Source organism: Takifugu rubripes, chromosome 18, assembly GCF_901000725.2.
Source record: "Takifugu rubripes chromosome 18, fTakRub1.2, whole genome shotgun sequence".
Classification (NCBI taxonomy): Eukaryota; Metazoa; Chordata; class Actinopteri; order Tetraodontiformes; family Tetraodontidae; genus Takifugu; species Takifugu rubripes.
In genome coordinates, this window is record NC_042302.1 from 815,035 (window position 1) to 835,578 (window position 20,544).

Genomic DNA, 20,544 nt, shown 5'->3' on the forward strand with positions numbered 1-20,544 from the left:
AAAAATGGATCAAGACTGTACTTTATAGACAATTTTGTCTGAGAAAAAGTCTTTCAATAACCTTGTGTGTATACAGAGTTTAGCATTTCTCCACCGCTCAAACTAAAATAAAGCAAACAATAAATAAAATGGCAACTATATTTTCAAGTCCACATTTGGAAAAAAGGTTGGACCTGTGAGAACAAGTGTGACCGTAAAGTTACCTGACTACCGTATTTTCACGACTATAAGGCCCACCTAAAACACTGAGATTTTCTCAAAAATCGACGGTGCGCCTTATAATATGGTGCGCCTTGAGTGTGGACTGAGTTCCAAAATCTGCTGTGCGCCTTTGGTGGGTGCACTACGGTAAACGCTCCGCCAATCGATTAGCGGCATACCTACACGTAAGGATCCCCTAAAATGGCGCTCTTCAAGCGAGACGCGTACGAATGAGGCTTACTTTAAACTGCAGGCCATCGAATAAATGGCAATCGAGCAATCTTAGTGTTTTCGCTTTATGAGGAGGCGGCATCTCTCCATACGCGCGAGGACAACTGTTGCGCAGCGGCTGCCCGCGGATTACCAGGAGAGGGTGGCCATCTTCCCCACCTACTGCCGCGACAAGATAACCGCACCCAGCCACATCACCTACATGGATGAGATCCCTCTGACTTTTAACATCCCTTTGACCCACAAAGTGGAGAAAAAGGGACTAGCACGGTGGCAATACGCACAACGGGGCACGAGAAGTCGGCGTTCACCGTGGTTCTCGGCTGCCACGGAAACGGACAGAGCGCTGGATGATGGAAGGCGAACCAGGTTTCCCTCTGACTGCTGTGACAGCTGTGGCTGGGATTCAGTCTGGGAGCTGAGGATAGCTAACTCAGAGCTGGAAGACCCTGTTGTGAACCAATCAAAGCCAGGCTTGCCACTTTTACAAGCAGCAGTGAGTAAACACCAATCATCAAACGTCTGCGTCTTCAACCTACTCGGACTCTGACTCTTCACTGGGTCTGTTTATCTGGAAAAGGGGCAGCACCACCTCCCTGGACTGAAAAGCAGTTCTGGAGAAGCGGCTATCCGTGTTCCTGCGTCAAGTTTCTCTGGTATCGACCTGTGGTTTTCCTGCCCTGTTTGTGCAGTGGCATTGCATCTGCAGCTCTCAGCCCCTAACGTCACTTCTCTTCCTGGATGGCTGTCATGTAAACACCGAGTGCGCCCGTGCACATGCACGTACGCCCCTGTCTCAAGGGAGCTGCTAATTATGACCACACAAGCCAGCGGAAATCCAACTTTCACAGCTGGCTTGTGCCGTTTGAGCTGCACCTACAGAAAAAGAAGCACACAATTCACTGCCGTTATTCCACAAATGCCCACCCGAGGGGCAGAAACAAACAGCGATGAGCTCGTGACTTCGAAGGAGGCGACAGATAGCACATTTCCCTGTCATGAGGACAAAGAGACAGCTTCACAGATGGATGCTGAAAGGAGAAAAGGGAAGAAGCACGCAAGATGAGAAGATGAGAAGCCGAGGGCAAGACGCAGGTCTCCAGGAAGAACATCACCAAGATCCGTCTGTGGTCCGTCCCTGGTCTATCTGTGGTCCGTCCCTGGTCCGTCCCTAGTCCTTAACGGGCTCCCTCGCTTTTCAACACTGGCACTTTTGCTTGTTGCTTTTTCTGGGGGTTTGCTGAGTAATGCTCACAAATAAGGAAGTAACAGCTTAGCTCCTAAATTATGCATCAAAGCTCCCAGCTAATAGAGCGGGATTAATGGCGGCTAATGGTTAATGCAGGATTATTGGAAATGTCATTATGCAAATGACAGCAAACATGTTCGACACTAGTTGCTCTCCGTTCACCCGGGGATGAAGGTTATTTCCAACCGTTCAGAAGAAAAATGATAAATGTAAAGAGAAGAGCGGGAACTCAGGGAGAACCACCCCGGCTGGACCTCAGAGGCAGGTCTTCATGTGAAATGGACCCAATTCCAGCTGACAACAATTAATAAAGCATCACTGCATCATGGTTGTGCTGTTACATTGCATCTGCCCCAGATTCTATAGCTCATCAAATATGGCAACAATATCAGAATAAGCATTCGCCTTCCTTCATTTTAGAGTGATTTCATCAGTCTGACAGAGATTAGAACTATTTATTATACATTAACAGCTTGTATTGAGCATTCCACGCTGTAAGCACACAAAACACACAAAATGTATATTTGTAAGACAGTGTCGCAATAACACACCAGACACAGCCGATTTTTGGTGTCGTAGACCAGCCATCCCTAACCTCTTCTGCGCAACGGGCAATTTTTACAGACCAGCCTTTAAGGTGTGACGGACAAAAACAACAAAATAAATGATACAACCAACACAAAATCTGTGGTATTTTGTAAATATAATGATCAAGGTGAATCCACTGCGTATTTGTGCGGTCCCCAAACCCCGCGGCCCAGGGATTGGGGACTGCTATTGTAGGATGTCGCTGTTGAATACGTTGTTGAGCTCAGACCCCCAAATAGTAGCTCGCTTCCCTGCAGATTGTAGTGCACAACTTTAGCGCATATCTACATGGGCAGCGGTAATACACGGTAACATAAGGTTACAAGATTGCTTTATGATCAAAGTCCCTCCGGAATCCAGGATGTCACCAACATTTAATCAACTGTTCTTTGGTCCCTTGGCAAGATTTCCCAAAAAATGTAATTCAAATCCGTTTAGGACTTTTTGTGTCATTTTGTCAACAAGCAAACCTCACAAAAGCCTGACCTCCTGGGCGAAAGTCAAAAGGTCAACTGCGTACCAATTAAGCCACTTGATTTCAGTCTTCTGACCCGCTGGGAGTAGAAATCCTGTGTTGACAGTTGGTCATATAAGCAGAAAATGAACCAAAGAATCCCACTGAGCAAAATTGAGCAAAGCAAGGAAGCCGGTTGGATTCTTTCGTAGGGACCGTGTCACATTTATACACCTCATTTGAAAAAAGTGACCCTTGTTAAGCTGTAGGCCTCAGCTTTCTGGCCAGGCCACGTCTGCTCGCTGAGCTGGTGCTTCCTCCAGCTGGCCCAGTCTGAGTCAGCCTCTGTTACTGGTAAGAGCCTCCGGAAGAGCACTTGCATGAACACAGCTGAATTATTTCCTCTTGTTGCCTGAGACCGAGGCCAAAATTAGAGTTCCTCACAACTCCACTCAGATGTGACTGACTGGCCTGATATGAATCAGCAAAATCTCCACTGTGGACGCGCGACTGTGTGTGTATGCGCAATTGTTGGAGCAGGCAGGTGGTTGACTTCCTCCTCTTTGTGACGTGGGTACACAACACTTCCAACCAGGCGCATTTCGTGGGTTTATTACAGGGTTATTACAGTGGGGGAAAGGTGCAGGCTGTACATGACTCGGGGCCAAAAACACACGTCATCACACACCTTCAGCGGAATTTCCGACATTATGTCTAATAATTGGATTCATCCTGACGCGACTGGTGAGTTTGTTAAACAAAGTCAACTGGCGGCTTCTGCGAACGCACTCGGAAACAACTTCTTGGCACCAGACGCAGAGTTGCAGAGTGCAGAGTTGCCATTTAAAAAATAAAAATAAAGAAAAGAAAAGAGGGGCGGGATGTTTCCAGTTCGCGCCGAACCTCCGAACAGTCCGGCTCCCGGCGCCGGGCCATGTTTCCTCCGAGTCCAATTTCTATGTGCGCAACACTACCTGGAATGCGGACACCGCCGAACGCAGGAGTTCCACGAAGCACAAGATCCAAAAGCAACCCCGTCACATCTACTAGCGACCCGCATGACGCTTCCACACACTCACGCGCTCCAGAACCAGAAAACGTGGCGCATCGACAGCGCACGCCAAAAGTGCCCCCAACGCACCTGCGTACAGCCGCCAGGTCCCGCATCAGCTGAGCAATGAAAAGAACTTCACTCACGCTTCTTCTACTCCGGGACCAGGGCGGGTTGGTGCTGCGCTTGTGAAAGTGCGTGTGCTCGCTGGCAGGTGCAGCTGTGAATGAGGAGGTCCCGGCTGATGAGCCGCGCTCCTCCACTCGCTCGCCGTCGTAAGGACTGCGTCCATTTCTCCATCCGCGCACTGTGGCTCCGTGTTCCTGCCTTTTCATTAGATCGCGTCCATGTGACACGCTCGCTCAGGCCTCTGTCAATGGAAACTTAAAGGGACCTCCCACGAGATGGCTCTTCGTGCGCGCTCACAGTGGAGTGCGCGCGCCCAGAGGACATGAAACACTGCGTCCTTAGAAAGAGAGAAGAGCTCTTTTTTGTTTTCTAATGAATTTTTTATACATTAGAAAGAACATCAGATATGTAAAGACAAAGTAGTAGTTGTTGCTATTGTTTCCGGCCTTTTGTGTGTGTGTGTGTGTGTGTGTGTGATAATGAGGTGAGTCTGATTGTGATGTCATTAGAGGATGACTAACATTGCGAGGAAACAGAAGTGACTTCATATTAGATCAGACACAATCACCTGCATTGTTTGTCTTTATAAAAGTGAGTAAAACACTTTCTGTGGATCTGAGTTAATAAGAGTAATAAGGTTTCCATTAAGACTTTATATATTTACTATTCTTCATAATCGTACACTCAACCCACACTGATCAGCATTATTATTCTCAGTGACATTTTTGGACCCATGCTCATGCATGAAACGCGTCATGTCTGGCCCCATATTTTGTCCACTTTGGAAATGAACATCATCAAATACCTCAGCAGCACCTTTATTTCACAAAGATTGAATGGAGTTGGAGATGGACAGGAAAATTGCAGAACCTGCAGAAAAAAAAAATCATTAGGACGTCGACCATGTTGGCTAGAATGGATCATCTGGGTCAGTGTTTGGCCTTTTTAGCCTTGATTTTTCAAAAGAACCCCCCCTTCCAGGGTTTACGTCAGATTGTGCTGTGAATCAGAAAACATCAACACACATTACATAAGCAGCAGTAGTAGTAGTAGTAGTAGTAGTAGTAGTAGTAGTAGTAGTATTAACAGTAGGAGCAGTAGTAGTAGTAGCAGCAGTAGTAGTGGTAGTAGCAGTAGGAGTAGTAGTAATAGTAGTAGTAGTAACAGTAGGAGCAGTAGTAGTAGTAGCAGCAGCAGTAGTAGTGGTAGTAGTAGTAGGAGTAGTAGTAATAGTAATAGTACTAACAGTAGGAGCAGTAGTAGTAGTAGCAGCAGTAGTAGTGGTAGTAGCAGTAGGAGTAGTAGTAATAGTAGTAGTAGTAGGAGTAGCAGTTGGAGTAGGAGAAGTAGTAGTAGTAGTAGCAGCAGTAGTAGTAGTAGTAGTAGGAGTAGCAGCAGCAGCAGCAGTAGTAGTAGTAGTAGCAGTAGCAGTAGTAGTAGTTGTAGTAGCAGCAGTAGTAATAGTAGTAGTAGCAGTAGCACCAGTAGTAGTAGGAGTAGCAGCAGTCACAGTAGTAGCAGTAGTAGTAGTTGTAGTAGTAGCAGCAGCAGTAGTAATAGTAGTAGTAGCAGCAGTAGCACCAGTAGTAGTAGGAGTAGCAGCAGTAGCAGTAGTAGTAGCAGCAGTTGGAGTAGGAGAAGTAGTAGTAGTAGTAGCAGCAGTAGTCGTGGTAGTAGTAGTAGGAGTAGTAGTAATAGTAATAGTAGTAACAGTAGGAGCAGTAGTAGTAGTAGCAGCAGTAGTAGTGGTAGTAGTAGTAGTAGCAGCAGTTGTAGTAGGAGTAGCAGCAGTAGCAGTAGTGGTAGCAGCAGTTGGAGTAGGAGAAGTAATAGTAGTAGTAGCAGCAGTTGGAGTAGGAGTAGCAGCAGTAGCAGTAGTAGTAGCAGCAATTGGAGTAGGAGAAGTAGTAGTAGCGGTAGAGAATGGATGGATGGATGGATGGATGAAGTAGTAGTAGCAGCAGTTGGAGTAGGAGTAGCAGCAGTAGCAGTAGTAGTAGCAGCAGTTGGAGTAGGAGAAGTAGTAGTAGTAGCAGCAGTAGAAGTGAAGTAGAAGTGAAGTAGTAGCAGTAGAAGTGCTACTGCTACTACAACTACAACTACAACTAGTAGTAATAAAGTGAAGCATGACTTTGGTCCTGTTAACTGGAAACTCTACTTTATTACTCACCAGATGATTCATCTCAGCTCTTCGTGGACTAAAACACTGACGTCAACCTAAGGAGTGGCTTTTAAAAGATTGACTGCAGCAGCAATCTGGGTTTATAATCCATACAATACAATTGCAGTCATGATTTCTCATATTATCTCTGACCTAAAAGGAAGAAATTAAGATATAACAATCAAAAAGTTACAAATCGGTATCTATGCAGTTAAGGTACACGTTATTATTTTTTGAGAAAATTGAGAAATAAAAATTCTGGAAGCACAAGCCTCCCTATTTCTACTGTGTCTCTCTTTACTTGAATCTGTGCTGCGTGAGGCCATAGTAAAAGTGTGACGACATTTGTTGACGCCTGTGAAAGCGCTGCGGCCGGCAACATAGCGCGTGCACTGCCCCTTTAAGAGCGCTGGCTACCCGCTCCGCGCGACCATCCCGCTACTTGTTATTTTCTGCATCAAGATGGCGGCCGCTCCCGAGAGCAGAGTGCTTACTTTCAGCGTTTTTAAATGGAGCTCCTACTCCTCCACCTATTTACCTGAGTGAGTAATGCACCCAGTAGAGGGGACCGTTCGTCGAGCCGATGGTGTGGTTATCAGCGGTCTTTTGATGCATAAACACAACAGTTTATTTCCCAGCCAGGCCGACTGGCCTAGCTCGTATGCTATCCTAGACATCTGATATTAGCATGTTAGCGCTGGCGGTCGGGACATGAGATTTGCCATCTACATTTACATCTGATTATAGAGATAGTTGGCTCGATCCGTCGATAGATCAAACTGTCCGTTTCGCGGAGAAATTGCCGACTCAAATCTTGAACGTGTGTCTCGGTGCACGCAGACAACTTGGTCGGCTCGCAGGGACTCGAGTGCTTTTGCACCTGACGATAGTTTAAGGAGTTCGTGGTCCGGTTGGAAACGAGATGCTGTTTTAATGCTTAAGTTATATGTATGCGTAAAGCTGCTGTTTATTTATGCAAAGCTATTGTTGTCGCCACTGGTGTCTGGTTCGATGTCCATTTGCGTCCCTTTACTTTCTAAGTTCATTTACTGACGCGCAGCCTTGTAGTTAAAAGCGAAAGTAGGGTAACTTGTTATCTAAGCGAAGTCAGCTGCTTATCAAAATCGGCCGAATTATCTGGTTCAGTTACTTTGAAAAGGTGATATTAAACAAGTTTGTCCTTCAAACTAATGGTTTGAAGGCTCGGTGGTGCCAGCAGTCATTAAGAATTCGCCTGTTGCCGGTTCCAAATCACTGTTGACCTTTCTCGCCAACCGGAAATACGTAGACCGTGTGTAAATTAAATTTCTAGTTACTTTAAAATAATTATTACAAGGGATATTTCTCAAGCAAAATGTCAAACAAAAGGGACATTTTCAGATGTAATTGCTGCCATCTTTCTCCTGAAACGTGTGTCATCGTGGTATCAAATGTACCTGAGGTGGTATCTTAACCACCCCGGGGTATTAACACTGTAAAACCAACACATGTTTCTCTTCTGTGAAATGCTTTCTCCCCTTTCACCCGGGCCCATTTTCTTCTCACGTCGCCCCTGGATGACAGAACGTTCACCAATATAATTTTGGGGGCCTTGGGAATCGAGGGGAGGGGCCTCGGGGAGGTTGCATATTTTGACCCCCGTTAAATGGCCCACAGCTCTGCCATACCTCCAACTGACACCTTTCCAATGGTAAAACTGTGCCCTGGGTGGGTAAATTCACCATCCCCTTAGCTATCATACCACTAACTCTTTCTGAAAGGGGGGCCATATTTTTGAGGGATCGTCATAGTCACAGTTTATATGCAATTGTTCATTTCAATGCCGCAGTCTTCTAGGTGTCTATCTGAAGTGGTTGAGCTATACCTTTCTCCATTTGTGTTTGGTTGTAGAAATATATTGGTGGACAAGCCTAATGATCAGTCTTCCAGGTGGTCTTCGGAGAGCAACTATCCTCCACAGGTGAGTTCTGTGAACATGTAACACAAACACCGACTGCTGGTCACCATCTGATGGGGTGAACTTAACAGATTGTGGGAATTGTGGCCCTGTTTTAGAAGAGGAACCAATCTTAGACACTTTTAGGCTCTAGAACCAATGTCCTCCACAAAGTGGTCACACATTAATTCTGCTCTCTCTTGTATCAGTTTTTGATTTTAAAATTAGAAAGGCCAGCAGTTGTTCAGAGCATCACCTTTGGAAAGTATGAGAAGACTCACGTCTGCAACCTGAAGAAATTTAAAGTGTTTGGAGGGATGAGTGAAGAGAACATGACAGAGCTTTTGTCAAGGTAAGGCTAAAGAGAGGTAAGAAAAGTGGTGCATAAGTCGGTTCAGCCCCCGTGTTCATTCATAAAGCGATATTCACACCAAGGTTGGGAAGAGGTTCAGCTGAGGAATGCTTGCCCCACTCCTCTGTGCAAAACAGGGAAGGGGAGGGGGGGCGTTTCTTCAAGTCAAATCAATCTTTATTTAGTAGTTGTCTGTTACAATCAAGATCGTCTCTAGGCCCTTTACAGAATCCCAGGGCCTGACCCCCAACAAGCAACAGTGGCAAGGAAAAACTCCCCTTAAACAGGAAGAAACCTTGAGCAGGACCAGGTTGGGGGACCATCCTGCTTTGATTGCCAACTGGGTAAAGAGAGAGGAGAAGGGGGAGGACAGGTAGAGGAGAGAATAGGCAGAGATCATGCAAGTACATTCATAATAACATTGCTGGTGTAGGGGTTTAGCGGGTCAGCGAGGTTGGAGGTCAGTAGGCCAGCACACAGCTATGAAGGCGGCTAAACCTGTAGATCAGTGGTCTCAAACTCAATTTACCTGAGGGTCGCTGGAGGCAGAGGCTGGGTGAGGCTGGGTTTTCCACATGAAAAGCTCTCATAAAAACATTCCAATGTTCTTAAATATCTTTATTTTTATTTTTTAACACAAAAGATGAAAAAAATAAAATTAAGAATGAATAAGAAAATAAATCACTCAATCAGTAATAAATAATAACAAAAATACAGCAGATATAGAAGACTGAAGAAACCACACATAGTTGCTGACTAGAGAAATCTAATTATTGTTCAGTTTCAAATGTCATTATTAACAATTCTTTAACCTTTAACTTTCTGAACATAAATGGAACATTGAACATGAACTGTTTTGAACGTGGCTTCTCTTGCCTACTTCTTGCTGCTAGAGACCTGGCAGCGCTTCCTCGCATAGCCGAGCCACATTTGGCTTGAGGGAGGAAGCAGTTGAGACCATCAGTAGGGCTTGAAGATAACACATAGCACAAGTTTTGTGGAGAATGCTCTCACTTTGTCATAGGCAGCACTGACAAGTTGCCCCTGGCCTTGTAGCTTCTTGTTCAGTACATTAAGCTCATGCGTTATATCAACAGGAAAAGCTAAGTCCATCAGCCATTTGTAATCACTTAGCAGGCTTTCACTTCTGCTCTCAACTCAAAAAATCTCTTCAATATGTTTCCCCTGCTGAGCCAATATGCCTCGGTGAAGTAGAGCACATCCCCATATTCTCATGGACTCCACTTCCTGAAAAATAAATTAAAAAAAATCACAGAACCTTCTGTGCTTTAAGCCCCTGGATCTGATTTGGTTGATGCATTTCACAACGACAGACACACATTGTCAAACTTCAGGCATCTGTTGCAAAGGGCCTGCTGATGGATAATGCAGTGCAGAGCAATGGCCTCTTCCACACCCTCCTCTTCAAGTTTTTTTTTTAAACAAGTGCCACCAGTCCATTTTTCCTCCCTGTCATTGATGGTGCTCCATCGGTTGTTATTCCAGCAAACCTCTGCCATGGCAAATTCAATGGCATCACACAGCTGGTGAAATATCTCCTGAGCTGTGGTCTGGCCATGCATTGGAATTACTGTGAGCAACTCCTCCATAACTTCAAAATTGTCATCAACACCACGGACATAAATTGCGAGCTGGGCAGTGTTGCTGATGTCTGTGGTCTCATCAAGAGCGACTGAGCACACACTGAAACATTTTGCTTTCTCACACAGTTGATCATAAATGTCACTTGACAGGTCAGAAATGCGGTCTGCCACGGTGTTGGCAAAAAGGCTGATGTTGCTAAACTGATCTTTCTTTTCTGGACAGACAATACTTGCAGCCTGTAATATGCACATTTTGACAAATTCACCTTCTGTGGATGGCTTTCCTGTTTTAGCAATCATCTCACTAACCATGTAGCTATCTTCAACTAGCTATCTTGCTGCATCATTCTCTTTGGTTGCTTTCTTAAAGAAATCTTGTTGCCTCAGCAGACATGTTTTAAGATTGGCAACCCGGTTGGCTCTCTCATCTCGCTGGTATTTTGCATACTCCTCAGCGTGTCTAGTTGTGTAATGACGTTTCAAATTGTATTCCTTGTGTACCGCAACTTTCTCTGTGCAAATAAGACATGTCAGGGTCCCCCTGTGCTTAACAAAGAAATATTGCATTTCCCACTTTTCCTGAAATTGTCTGTGCTCATCACCCACCTTTCTCTTCACTGCAGGCTTTGAAAAAGACATGTTTGGGGCTGTGTAATCTATATAATTCCACTTAGTGCCACTGAAGTTTCTGTTTCAGTGTTTAGCCGACGCCCCCCCACACACACTCACACACACACACCACAGGCGTAGGTTTATATAGGGATGGTGGTAGGGATATATCACAACCAATGTTTGGGGAATACAAAATAGTCCCTACTAATTTTTACCATTTACTTTAATATAGCGAAAATCTACATTTAGCAGTATAAATATTTCAATATACTAAGCATTTGGCAGCATTAATAAAAACTATTTTAAATTACTTCACGTTTTATTTATGAGAGGTTCCTCTGAGATGTATTTGGAGCTATGATAACCCGCCCAATGCGCCGCTATTTCATTGGCTGCGACAGAGTGATGGACATTAGTGGTGCCGCCAGTCAGGTAGCCTCACCCACGCGAAAGCAGAGGTCCATCATAGTCCCTACCAACACACACACATATATCAACACTAAAATGTGACAGTTGCAGAAGCGGCTGAATTGTAAAATTTGCTGTGAAGCAACTTTTCTACAAGACAAAGTTCCGTGATTAGAAAAAGCGGCAGAGCTCTCCTCTCCACATGCTAGGCTTCTCCTCTCCACCTTGAAATGCCCCCTCTCTTCAAGGACCAATCACAGCCCACGCGGCGGCTGAGGCATGGAGCCAGATTGACTCTCGATAAGAGATTCCATAGCTTCCTTCGAGGCGGCCCGACCCCTCCCTGCATCAACGCCGTGGGTGCTCTGCAGCCACGTAAGGCACGAAACAGAAGTATAAACAAGGCTTTATCGAGCATCAATCCGGCTCCATGTCTCGGATGCCGCGAGGGCTGTGATTGGTCCTCAAAGAGAGGAGGCGTAATGTCACGAGTTTGCAACAAGCCCGGCCGATGTCCCGCCCCCGAGAGCCATATACCCCACCGTGATTGGTGGGTTCGTTCAACTCCGCACACAACATTGTAAAGTGCCATTCATATCAAACTCGTGGGCTGTACTAACATTAAACTTTCATATTAAGACGGGGGCCACAAACTATCGTCCACCAGCTTGAGACCCCTGCTGTAGATGGATACAGAAAGTTCTTATCATTCCAGAACTTTCCAGGTCTTCGTTTTCAAGGAGCCTTGGGTGGATTTAGTTTATGTTGTTGGGCTTTGTAAGGCTTCACCTCCCAGCCTCATAGTAACAAGGATGCGTTTGCTTTCCACCAAACGTGTCCTCTGTCAGTTTATTCAGTTTGAGCCTCTTCTGGATGCATAACACTGCCGCAGACGTGCTGGTTGTCATTCCCCTCCTCTTGGGTTCGTCTGGCTTTCACGATGGCTTCTTCCAAAGCTTCTCTCTTACTGACACTCTCCTCATCCAGGTCTCTGCCACCAAATAGGACCAAAGGGAATGTGGTCTTTAATCAACGTAGCTGATAGACGCACGGGGTGAGTCCAGCAAACTGGCTGACCCCAGAATATCCATCGATCTTAAAATAAGCCAATGATGGGATATCACAGCAATGTATTCCATTTTCAGAGGGCAATTTCAAGTAGAGCTCTTCTGGGATTTGGGAAAATGATGGATTGTAGTTGACATTAAATGAAATGATCATTGTGGCTATTTTGGTTTTTGCCCCTGAGGTTCATATTCCCGGCTGACAATCCAATGTTACATTCGTTTACAGGTTTAAGCTGGCCTTTAAGAATGGAATTTTTTGTTTTTTCTGTCCTTGCAGTGGCCTTAAAAATGACTACAACAAGGAAACGTTTACCTTGAAGCACAAGATTGATGAGCAAATGTTTCCTTGCAGATTTGTCAAAATCGGTAAGATTGTGTTGGTGATGGTCGTGTCATGGTTATTGTTGCAACCGCTGTTATGTGCCATTGTTGATCTCTTCTGTGCCACAGTGCCTCTGATGTCTTGGGGTCCTAGTTTTAATTTCAGCATCTGGTACATTGAGCTGCATGGTATTGAAGACCCTGACGTGGTACAGCCCTGCCTTAACTGGTACAGCAAGGTGAGCAGCTGCACATTGGGTTGGCTTCACGCTGCCCGTCAAATGCATTCATCCTTTTTGGTTGCGTTGGTCCGTGGAAAAATCCTCAATACAATATAACAAATGAATCCGTGGCTTTTTTAAAGGTAGCAGAAACCAGGATGACATCCCAGCAGGTCCGCTGTCACAATATGCTTTAAAACATAGCTTCTGGATAATAGCATACCCGAAATTCTGCACTAAGCCACTACTTTTTTCTCACGCTTTGACTCCTGCGGCTTATAGAGAAATGTGGCTTATTGATAAATTTTTGGGACTTCCTCAATCGAATGGCCACCGGAGGGCGCTCTATAATGCGGAATTTACGGTATTTCAGGACTGCTCATCTGTTTGGGATTCATTCGGAAGTTTCATCAGCAGAATTGTGTGCTTGAATTAGCCCTGAGAGCTGATGCAAAGTGATGCACTCTCTTCTCTCTACAGTACAGAGAACAGGAAGCCATCCGCCTTTGCCTCAAACACTTCCGACAGCATAACTACACAGAGGCCTTCGAGTCGCTACAGAAGAAGACTCGAATAGCTCTAGAACATCCCATGCTCACTCACCTGCATGACCGACTGGTCCTACAGGGAGATTTTGATGCCTGTGAGGAGCTCATCGACAAGGCTGTGAGAGGTAGCAAAGCCCAGGCAAAATCATCCCAATTGTTGTTGCATTCTCTGCCTGTGTTATCTGAGATTTGAGGTTTGGATTCTGCTCTCTTCCTCCTAGATGGGTTGTTTAACCAGTATATCAGCCAGCAGGAATACAAACCCAGGTGGAGTCAGATCATCCCCAAATGTAACAAAGGTACAAGCGCCCAAGAAATCAACAGAGACGACGTTAACAGTGAGACCATCCGTTCAAGTGTCCGTCTATCAGACATATGAGTAAACTGAAATCTCACTGCTGCCTGTGCTCTTTTCTCTCCTCCATTCATTCACATCATCCGCTTGGCCCACGCTGTCTCGTCATCCCCCCTCCTCTTTTGCAGGTGACGGCGATGACAACAGGCCAGGGATGAGGGGAGGACATCAAATGGTCATTGATGTTCAGTCTGGTGAGATTTAAGCCGCCGCTGGGCTGGTGCTGAACTCCTGTAGCAATGTCCAGTGGACGGTTGCAGAATTGGTACATTCTTCACCCCTCACTGCCCTGTTTTTGACCCAACCAGCAGTCCTCTTAGCAGGAAGACCAAAGCTTTTAAAATAGATGAAGCACAATTAGAAATTAATATTAACAGTAGTGTGTGGACAGGCCGGTACGGTTTCACTTAGCTGATCTTATTCCTGCAGAGACCGTGTACCTCTTTGGGGGCTGGGATGGCACGCAGGACCTGGCTGACTTCTGGGCCTACAGCGTTCTGGAGAATCAGTGGGCTTGTATCTCCAGAGACACCGAGAAAGAGGTGAGATCCCTTAGCTCCTCACAGACAGTAGTGGTGGTCTTCTCTCTCTCGCTGCACGTCAGGGTTCCTTCAAATGATAAATGCGCCCTCTTAGGCCACTATCACAGCTTGTAAATATCTTTCTCTTCCCAGTCCCAGGACGTCCTGTCCACGCCGTTCTTTTTCTAAACTGCTGTTTCTTATTCCCATGTTGAAATAATCAAACAAGCACTTGAAACCCCTTTCCTGTCTTCTTGCAGCCTTCGGCTTTGTGGACAATAATCATTTTGATTCCGAGTTCCTGGCGTCTGAGGAACAGAATTAGTGTGGATATCATTTAATCAGCTGACATTTGCTAACCATTGCTGGAGACTAGCCATGATGCTAACAGGCTAATTAAGGTCTGATACTCGGTCAGCTTTTCAACAGCTCAAATCTTTTTGTGGGGTTTTCTTGCAAAAGAAACACTAAACCAAAAGAACACTTACAGTTTCCACAAATATTGATTTATTTATTTTCTTTTTCTTTTTCTTTTTTATTTCTTTCTTTTTTCATGATCCCCTTCATGACTTTTGGAGATCATTTCAACTTGCATTTGTTGAACCCAAAGTTTACATGTCCTCATATTTACCTGATTTATAATGGCCGCCACCAACTGGAAGATGTTGGACTAAAGGCCAGAAAATGCCTCAGAATTTTAAAAATAATACCATAAATCCCACACTGTAGAGCACACCTGACTATGAGCCTCACCTGGCTGTGAGCCACAGGTGGCCACTTTGAACCCTGACATCTTGATGGTCCATAGAAAGCTGATTTTAAACATTTCCTTCCTAAACACGGCAGTAACACAGCTGGAATACAGCAGTAAAATCAGATAACCATCGTGATCGTTAGCCTTTAGCCTGTAAGCTGCATTGTCAGCATCTGTGTTATCCATGATGAGGGTGTGGACATGAAGCCCAGAAAGACTCAACACAAACTAGCGTCTCATTGGCGGAGCTCTTCAACCTGTGTCTTGCGCTTGTGCTGCTAGAGCGCCCTCTGGTGGTCGTGGATATTAATTCAAAAATGCATCAATAAGCAGCATCGCTCTATAAGCAATAAACATTTGAATACAACACTAAATGTCTGAACACATGAAAACCTTCAGTTTTTGCTCCTGTGTGTCTGTAAGAATGGTCCCAGTGCTCGTTCATGCCACAAGATGTGCATCGACTCCCAGAGATGCCAGATCTACACACTCGGACGCTACCTGGACTCCAGCGTCAGAAACAGCAAGTCTCTCAAAAGTGACTTTTACCGCTATGACATCGAGGCCAACACATGGACGCTGCTTAGCGAAGACACCTCGTCTGATGGAGGACCAAAGCTGGTGTTTGACCACCAAGTAAGTCTACTTCCCACATCAAATGATAAAATGACCCTTTTCCAGCACGTGACACATTGGAGTCCAGAGGCAGAAGAGTACGGAGACAGTTGTAGGGTATTTTAAAGGACACAATGCTCCTCTTATCTTTGCGTCCCCCCGTGCCTCCGTAGATGTGCATGGACTCAGAGAAGCACATGATCTACACGTTTGGCGGCCGCATCTTGACGTGCAATGCCAGTATGGAAGACAGTCGGACGTCGGAGCCACAGTTCAGTGGGCTGTACGCTTACCACTGTCAAGCAGGCACATGGACTCTCCTACGCGAGGACTCGTGCAACGCTGGGCCGGAGGATGTGCAGTCTCGCATTGGCCATTGCATGCTCTTCCACACTGTGAGTATGGTGTCGTTCTGAAATTCCAGACGTACACCGTAGAAGTACATTAAATATCCCTTTATTGGCATTCATTGCTATATAGCGATGCATTCAGGAGAATTGTGGCATGTTTTGAAAGCCTGTGGTCATTTCCTCTGGAACAGAGAAACCGATACCTGTACGTGTTTGGAGGCCAGAGGTCAAAGACGTACCTGAATGACTTCTTCAGCTATGACGTGGACGGAGACCATGTGGAGATCATCTCTGACGGCACCAAGAAGGACTCAGGAATGGGTCAGTCATTTCTGCCATCGACTGTCATCCTTTGTTTCTGTCCCTTTCAAAACCCAACCCTACTAGAATAAATGGAGGCAGGACAGGACTGGTGTAGCTGTATGGACTCTCCGTTGGAGCTTCTCATTTTGGTTCCTTTGGCTCCATCTTGATCTTTAAACTCCTCCTTTTCTACTTGCGGCAGTGCCGATGACGGGTTTTACTCAGAGAGCCACCATTGACCCTGAGCTCAACGAGATTCACGTCCTGTCGGGTCTCAGCAAGGACAAGGAGAAACGGGAGGAGAACGTCCGCAACTCCTTTTGGATCTACGACATTGCCCGTAACAACTGGTAGGAACCCCGGAAGAGCACAATGCCGCTCGCACTTCACAACATGTGCGCCCCTTACCCTTGGCAAAAGCCCCCATTTTAACCTGCAAATGGCTCCTGCTGGCGTCGACAACCTCGTGTTCCAGTCCTGCTGGAAGTTTGGAGCAACTGAGGACGATCAAGTGTTAATGGTGTTCCATCTGTGTTCAGGTCTTGTGTGTATAAGAATGACCAAGCGATGAAGGAGAACGCCAGTAAGGCTCTACAGGAGGAGGAGCCCTGTCCACGCTTCGCACACCAGCTGGTCTATGATGAAATGCACAAGGTTTTACACACACACACACGCACACGCACATCCAGTTCATGTGCGCATGGTTGCAACCACCGACACTACCAACACAGGAAGATCCTGATATTAGATTAGGCTCTGAGTTATGCTGTCTGAAGCTCCTAAATCAGATTTCTTTCTTGGTGTCCTGCGTCTGCCGGCCTTTAACCAAAGCTTCATACCAATGAGTCACTTTCGGCACTTTATCCGTGTCTTTGGAGTGTCTGTTCAGAGGCCGCGTGCTGTTTTTAAGGCCAGATGTGTGTTTCCAGGTCCATTACCTGTTTGGGGGGAATCCTGGGAAGTCCTGTTCTCCCAAGATGCGCCTAGACGACTTCTGGTCCCTTCGCCTGTGTCGACCTTCCAAGGAGTACCTGCTCCGCCACTGCAGATACCTCATCAGGAAGTACAGGTGTGTGGCGCTGATTCGCCCTCATCAGCACCATTATTGGAGGGCCACATGGCTGCTGTGCAGCATCCGCAGAGAAACAGTCTAGTTTTTTTTTTTTAGAGATACCAAATCATGTACAGTGGGACCTGTACTTACAAACGTCTCTACATGCGGAATTTTCAGGTTACGAAACGTCTCAACGGGAAAATATTTCCTCTTGTTACGAAAGAAATTTCAGGATACAAAAGGCAAAAATGCGCTACCACTGCTGCTCGCGGAGTTTAGCGAACGTAAACATGCTTGTAGCTGCCCTGCCATTTGCTATCGCCTAGCATCTTCCTGTCATCCCATTGGCTAGGAGGGACGTCAATCTGTACCAGTTTGTGTATCCCAGCGTCGCCTCCGGTTAACTTTTATTTATTGTGGGTGTTCGTATGTTTGTCCATTAGATGGCAGTGTTACCACAAGTGTTAACGTTCGTTGCTAGTAATGACGGCAAATGTGACATTTGCCTAAAGTTAATTTTGTTCCTGGAGAAGCCTTGCACTGAATTCCTACATTTATTGTGCGGTAATCTAATTGTAACATGTATTTGTTACATGTTTTGATTCATTTTTATAATTTTATAAAAAAAATCATGTCCGAATTTTTGGGGGCTTGGAACGGATTAGGGCCTTTACATGGATAACGCGTCTCTACTTATGTAGTTTTCAGGTAACGAAACAACTTTCGGAACCAATTAATTTCGTAAGTAGAGGTCCCACTGTAATGACGTACGAAGGCCAGATAGTTTTGTCATTTTGGTCTCTGTCGCCGCCTCGTGTTTGTTTGTTGCAACTGCAGCGTCACGCACCTGCAGTGTTCAGTATCTGTGTATTTTTGTGGGTTAGGTTTGAGGAGAAGGCCCAGTCTGACCCACTGAATGCCCTCAAATACCTGCAGAATGACCTTTCACTCACAGTGGACCACACAGACCCTGATGAGACTAAAGAGGTACATGTTGGTTCTTTTGATTTCTCTTTTGTTAAATGTAAAACATGGTAATATGTGTGGGTTGTGTTTGTGCTGCCCCACAAAGTGGTACTGTAAAGTGTATTCAACCCCGGCAGTGAGTCAAAGTCAGCGGGACCCAAGACACTGAACCTGCTTTAAATGGGTCAAGTCCGCTTTTTATTGAAGAACAACTTTGGGTTAGTGACGGAGTCAGCGATAGGGTCAGGGGTTAGTGTTGGGGTTAAGGATAGGGCCAGGGTCGGGGTTAGTGATGGGGTTAAGGATAGGGTCGGGGGTTAGTGACGGGCCCAGGGTCGGGGGTCAGTGATGGGGTCAGGGCCGGGGTTAGTGATGGGGTTAAGGATAGGGCCAGGGTCGGGGGTTAGTGATGGGGTTAAGGATAGGGCCAGGGTCGGGGTTAGTGATGGGGTTAAGGATAGGGCCAGGGTCGGGGGTTAGTGACGGGGTTAAGGATAGGGCCAGGGTCGGGGTTAGTGATGGGGTTAAGGATAGGGTCGGGGGTTAGTGACGGGGTCAGTGATGGGGTCGGGGTTAGTGATGGGGTTAGGGTCGGGGGTTAGTGATGGGGTTAAGGATAGGGTCAGGGGTCGGTGATGGCGCCAGGGTTGGGGGCATTCCTCAGCACCGATGCCTAACAGCTACTAATCCCACCTGATGTATTCAATCTGTGGTTGCTGCCATATGCTGGCTGGCGACTGAAGGAGTGAATTTGGAGCGATGAGATCATGGCACCATCTACAGTGACCAGACGTCCTCCAAAATCGTCTGGTGTTTAACTCGAACTTACCTCCCACAACCCACACACACTCCCGTTCTCTCTCACTCACAAATCTGAACTCCTGTCTGGTCCTCCTGCGGTTGGCGGTCTAATGGAGCCGCTACAGAATGCTGGTTGGGTACAAATGCAGGTGCTAACTCCAGCCCTTTGCTCCCTCTTTCAGTTCCAGCTTCTTCCCTCGGCCCTGTTCAAGTCCAGCTCTGACTTCATCCCTCTTGGTAAGACTTCTTCCTCGCTGCACCTCCCTCTGATCGGTAGAGCTAAAGTTGGCTTCAGTCAACCTGACGGACAAACGTTCCTCCACAGGCTTCTCAGACGTGGACCAGACCTATGCTCAACGGACGCAACTCTTCGACACCCTCGTCAACTTCTTTCCAGAAAGCATGACCCCGCCCAAGGGCAACCTGGTTGACCTCATCACCCTCTAGCCCCCCCTCCTGCCCGACCTAGGGGAACCACTGAACGCCACCCTTCACCTGTGGAGGAGAGGAGAACCAGATTTGACCTGCTCCTGGATCCCGTTGTGGTTTTTGACTTGAGCTGGCGCAACCTGACGGTGTGGACACACACAGTGGAGCATCACTGCGGTGTTCAGCTATCACCCAGGTGTGTGTGCGCGTGTGTGTGTGTTCAAGGTTTCCCTCTCAAGGTCTGGCTCTTGCTCTCCCTAGTGGAGTTCACATCAACCCAAACCGCTTTAGATTCTCCTCCCTGCTTCAGCTCTTCACGGTGGAATTGACCTGGACCACAGGACCAGTGTGAGTCCTGGATCTGTCCTCTGGCCTCTCGTTGGTCCTGCATGCAGGCCGGGTGGTGGCCCTCGACGGGCTGTTGGTTATCTGGAGAAAAGAGAATTTTAGCAACTTTGAGGATTTTAGCTCGCTGGTCTCTCATCGCCTGAGGATCACACGTGCAACAGCTCTGTGGTGAAGAACGTTGCACTCCCACAGCAACTGTTGCCTTTGTCGACGTGACTGACTGGCTGGTACAGGAACTCTGATTTACTGGAACCTTCTCCCTCACTCCCAAAGGGGTTGTGTATTGAACCACTGTACAACATGTGTAAATATCCACGGAGGACTGTAGATGGAGCAGATGCTTGTGTTGATTAAAGGTCTGGTGCCACGGACAACATCTGCCTCTTATGTGTGGGACGCAACTTCTTCAGTGACCAGAAACCTCTGAAATCCTTCAGGTTAGGGTGCCTTGAACCAGTGGGACCCACTGCGGTGATGTGGGAGGGTTGGGCGCCCTGGGCTGCTTGGTTGAACCTGAGTCCAATTCTTCTCTCTCCACCACTGCATCTCTGGTCCAGGCTCGAGGCCCCGAGGGGGTTCGCTCACCATGTCATTGCACAGCGTCAGCCGGGCGAGCCGCCAAAACCTCGTCTGCACACACGTCAGTGTGTTAATATCTAATTTAATCCTAATTAACAACGGGCGGTTGGGATGCTCCCAGCGAGAGGCTAAAGCTGCCCCTCTGCCTCACTTCCTGCTCCAGCTTTAACCAGTCAGCGCCCACGAAACCTGAAGCCCCACCAAGGGGCCATTTGGGGGCCGCTCTCCATAGCTAGCTAGCAAGGGCCCAAACGGTCACAACAAAGCTAAGAGTCCAAATTAAACCCACCTTCCTAAATCATAACAGGGCTACTTAAAGGGACTTAAGCTGCTCTC

General features: G+C 46.7%; 1 protein-coding gene and 1 long non-coding RNA gene across 3 annotated transcripts; one reads left to right on the top strand and one right to left on the bottom strand.

The window, feature by feature from the left end:
- Positions 1–725: 725 nt before the first annotated feature.
- On the bottom strand, positions 726–6,504 carry LOC115246660 (uncharacterized). The gene is made up of 4 exons (XR_003885754.1): positions 6,366–6,504; positions 6,074–6,217; positions 4,709–4,773; positions 726–4,240 (listed from the first exon to the last, which is right to left on the bottom strand). It is a non-coding gene; the product is annotated as an uncharacterized lncRNA (long non-coding RNA).
- mkln1 (muskelin 1, intracellular mediator containing kelch motifs) lies at positions 6,473–20,012 on the top strand. 2 transcript variants are annotated; one of them, XM_029825651.1, is made up of 18 exons: positions 6,473–6,606; positions 7,955–8,024; positions 8,210–8,352; positions 12,321–12,409; positions 12,494–12,603; positions 13,066–13,258; positions 13,355–13,471; positions 13,617–13,682; positions 13,918–14,030; positions 15,187–15,399; positions 15,552–15,773; positions 15,920–16,049; positions 16,234–16,381; positions 16,571–16,685; positions 16,961–17,100; positions 17,970–18,072; positions 19,035–19,089; positions 19,178–20,012. In XM_029825651.1, exons 1-18 carry the CDS (start codon positions 6,527–6,529, stop codon positions 19,297–19,299), a joined length of 2,229 nt encoding a protein of 742 aa, XP_029681511.1. In that variant the 5' UTR covers positions 6,473–6,526; the 3' UTR covers positions 19,300–20,012. The 2 variants fall into 2 exon arrangements, with proteins under 2 accessions (XP_029681511.1, XP_003978435.2); XM_003978386.3 differs by having other exon boundaries at positions 13,355–13,432.
- The last annotated feature ends 532 nt before the right edge of the window (positions 20,013–20,544 follow it).

Coding starts and splice junctions, on each gene's coding strand:
- mkln1 (XM_029825651.1), top strand. CDS start 6,527: ATGGCGGCCGCTCCCGAGAGCAGAGTGCTTACTTTCAGCGTTTTTAAA. Junction 13,259..13,354: donor CATCGACAAGGCTGTGAGAG/GTAGCAAAGCCC, acceptor TCTTCCTCCTAG/ATGGGTTGTTTAACCAGTAT. Junction 15,400..15,551: donor AGCTGGTGTTTGACCACCAA/GTAAGTCTACTT, acceptor GTGCCTCCGTAG/ATGTGCATGGACTCAGAGAA.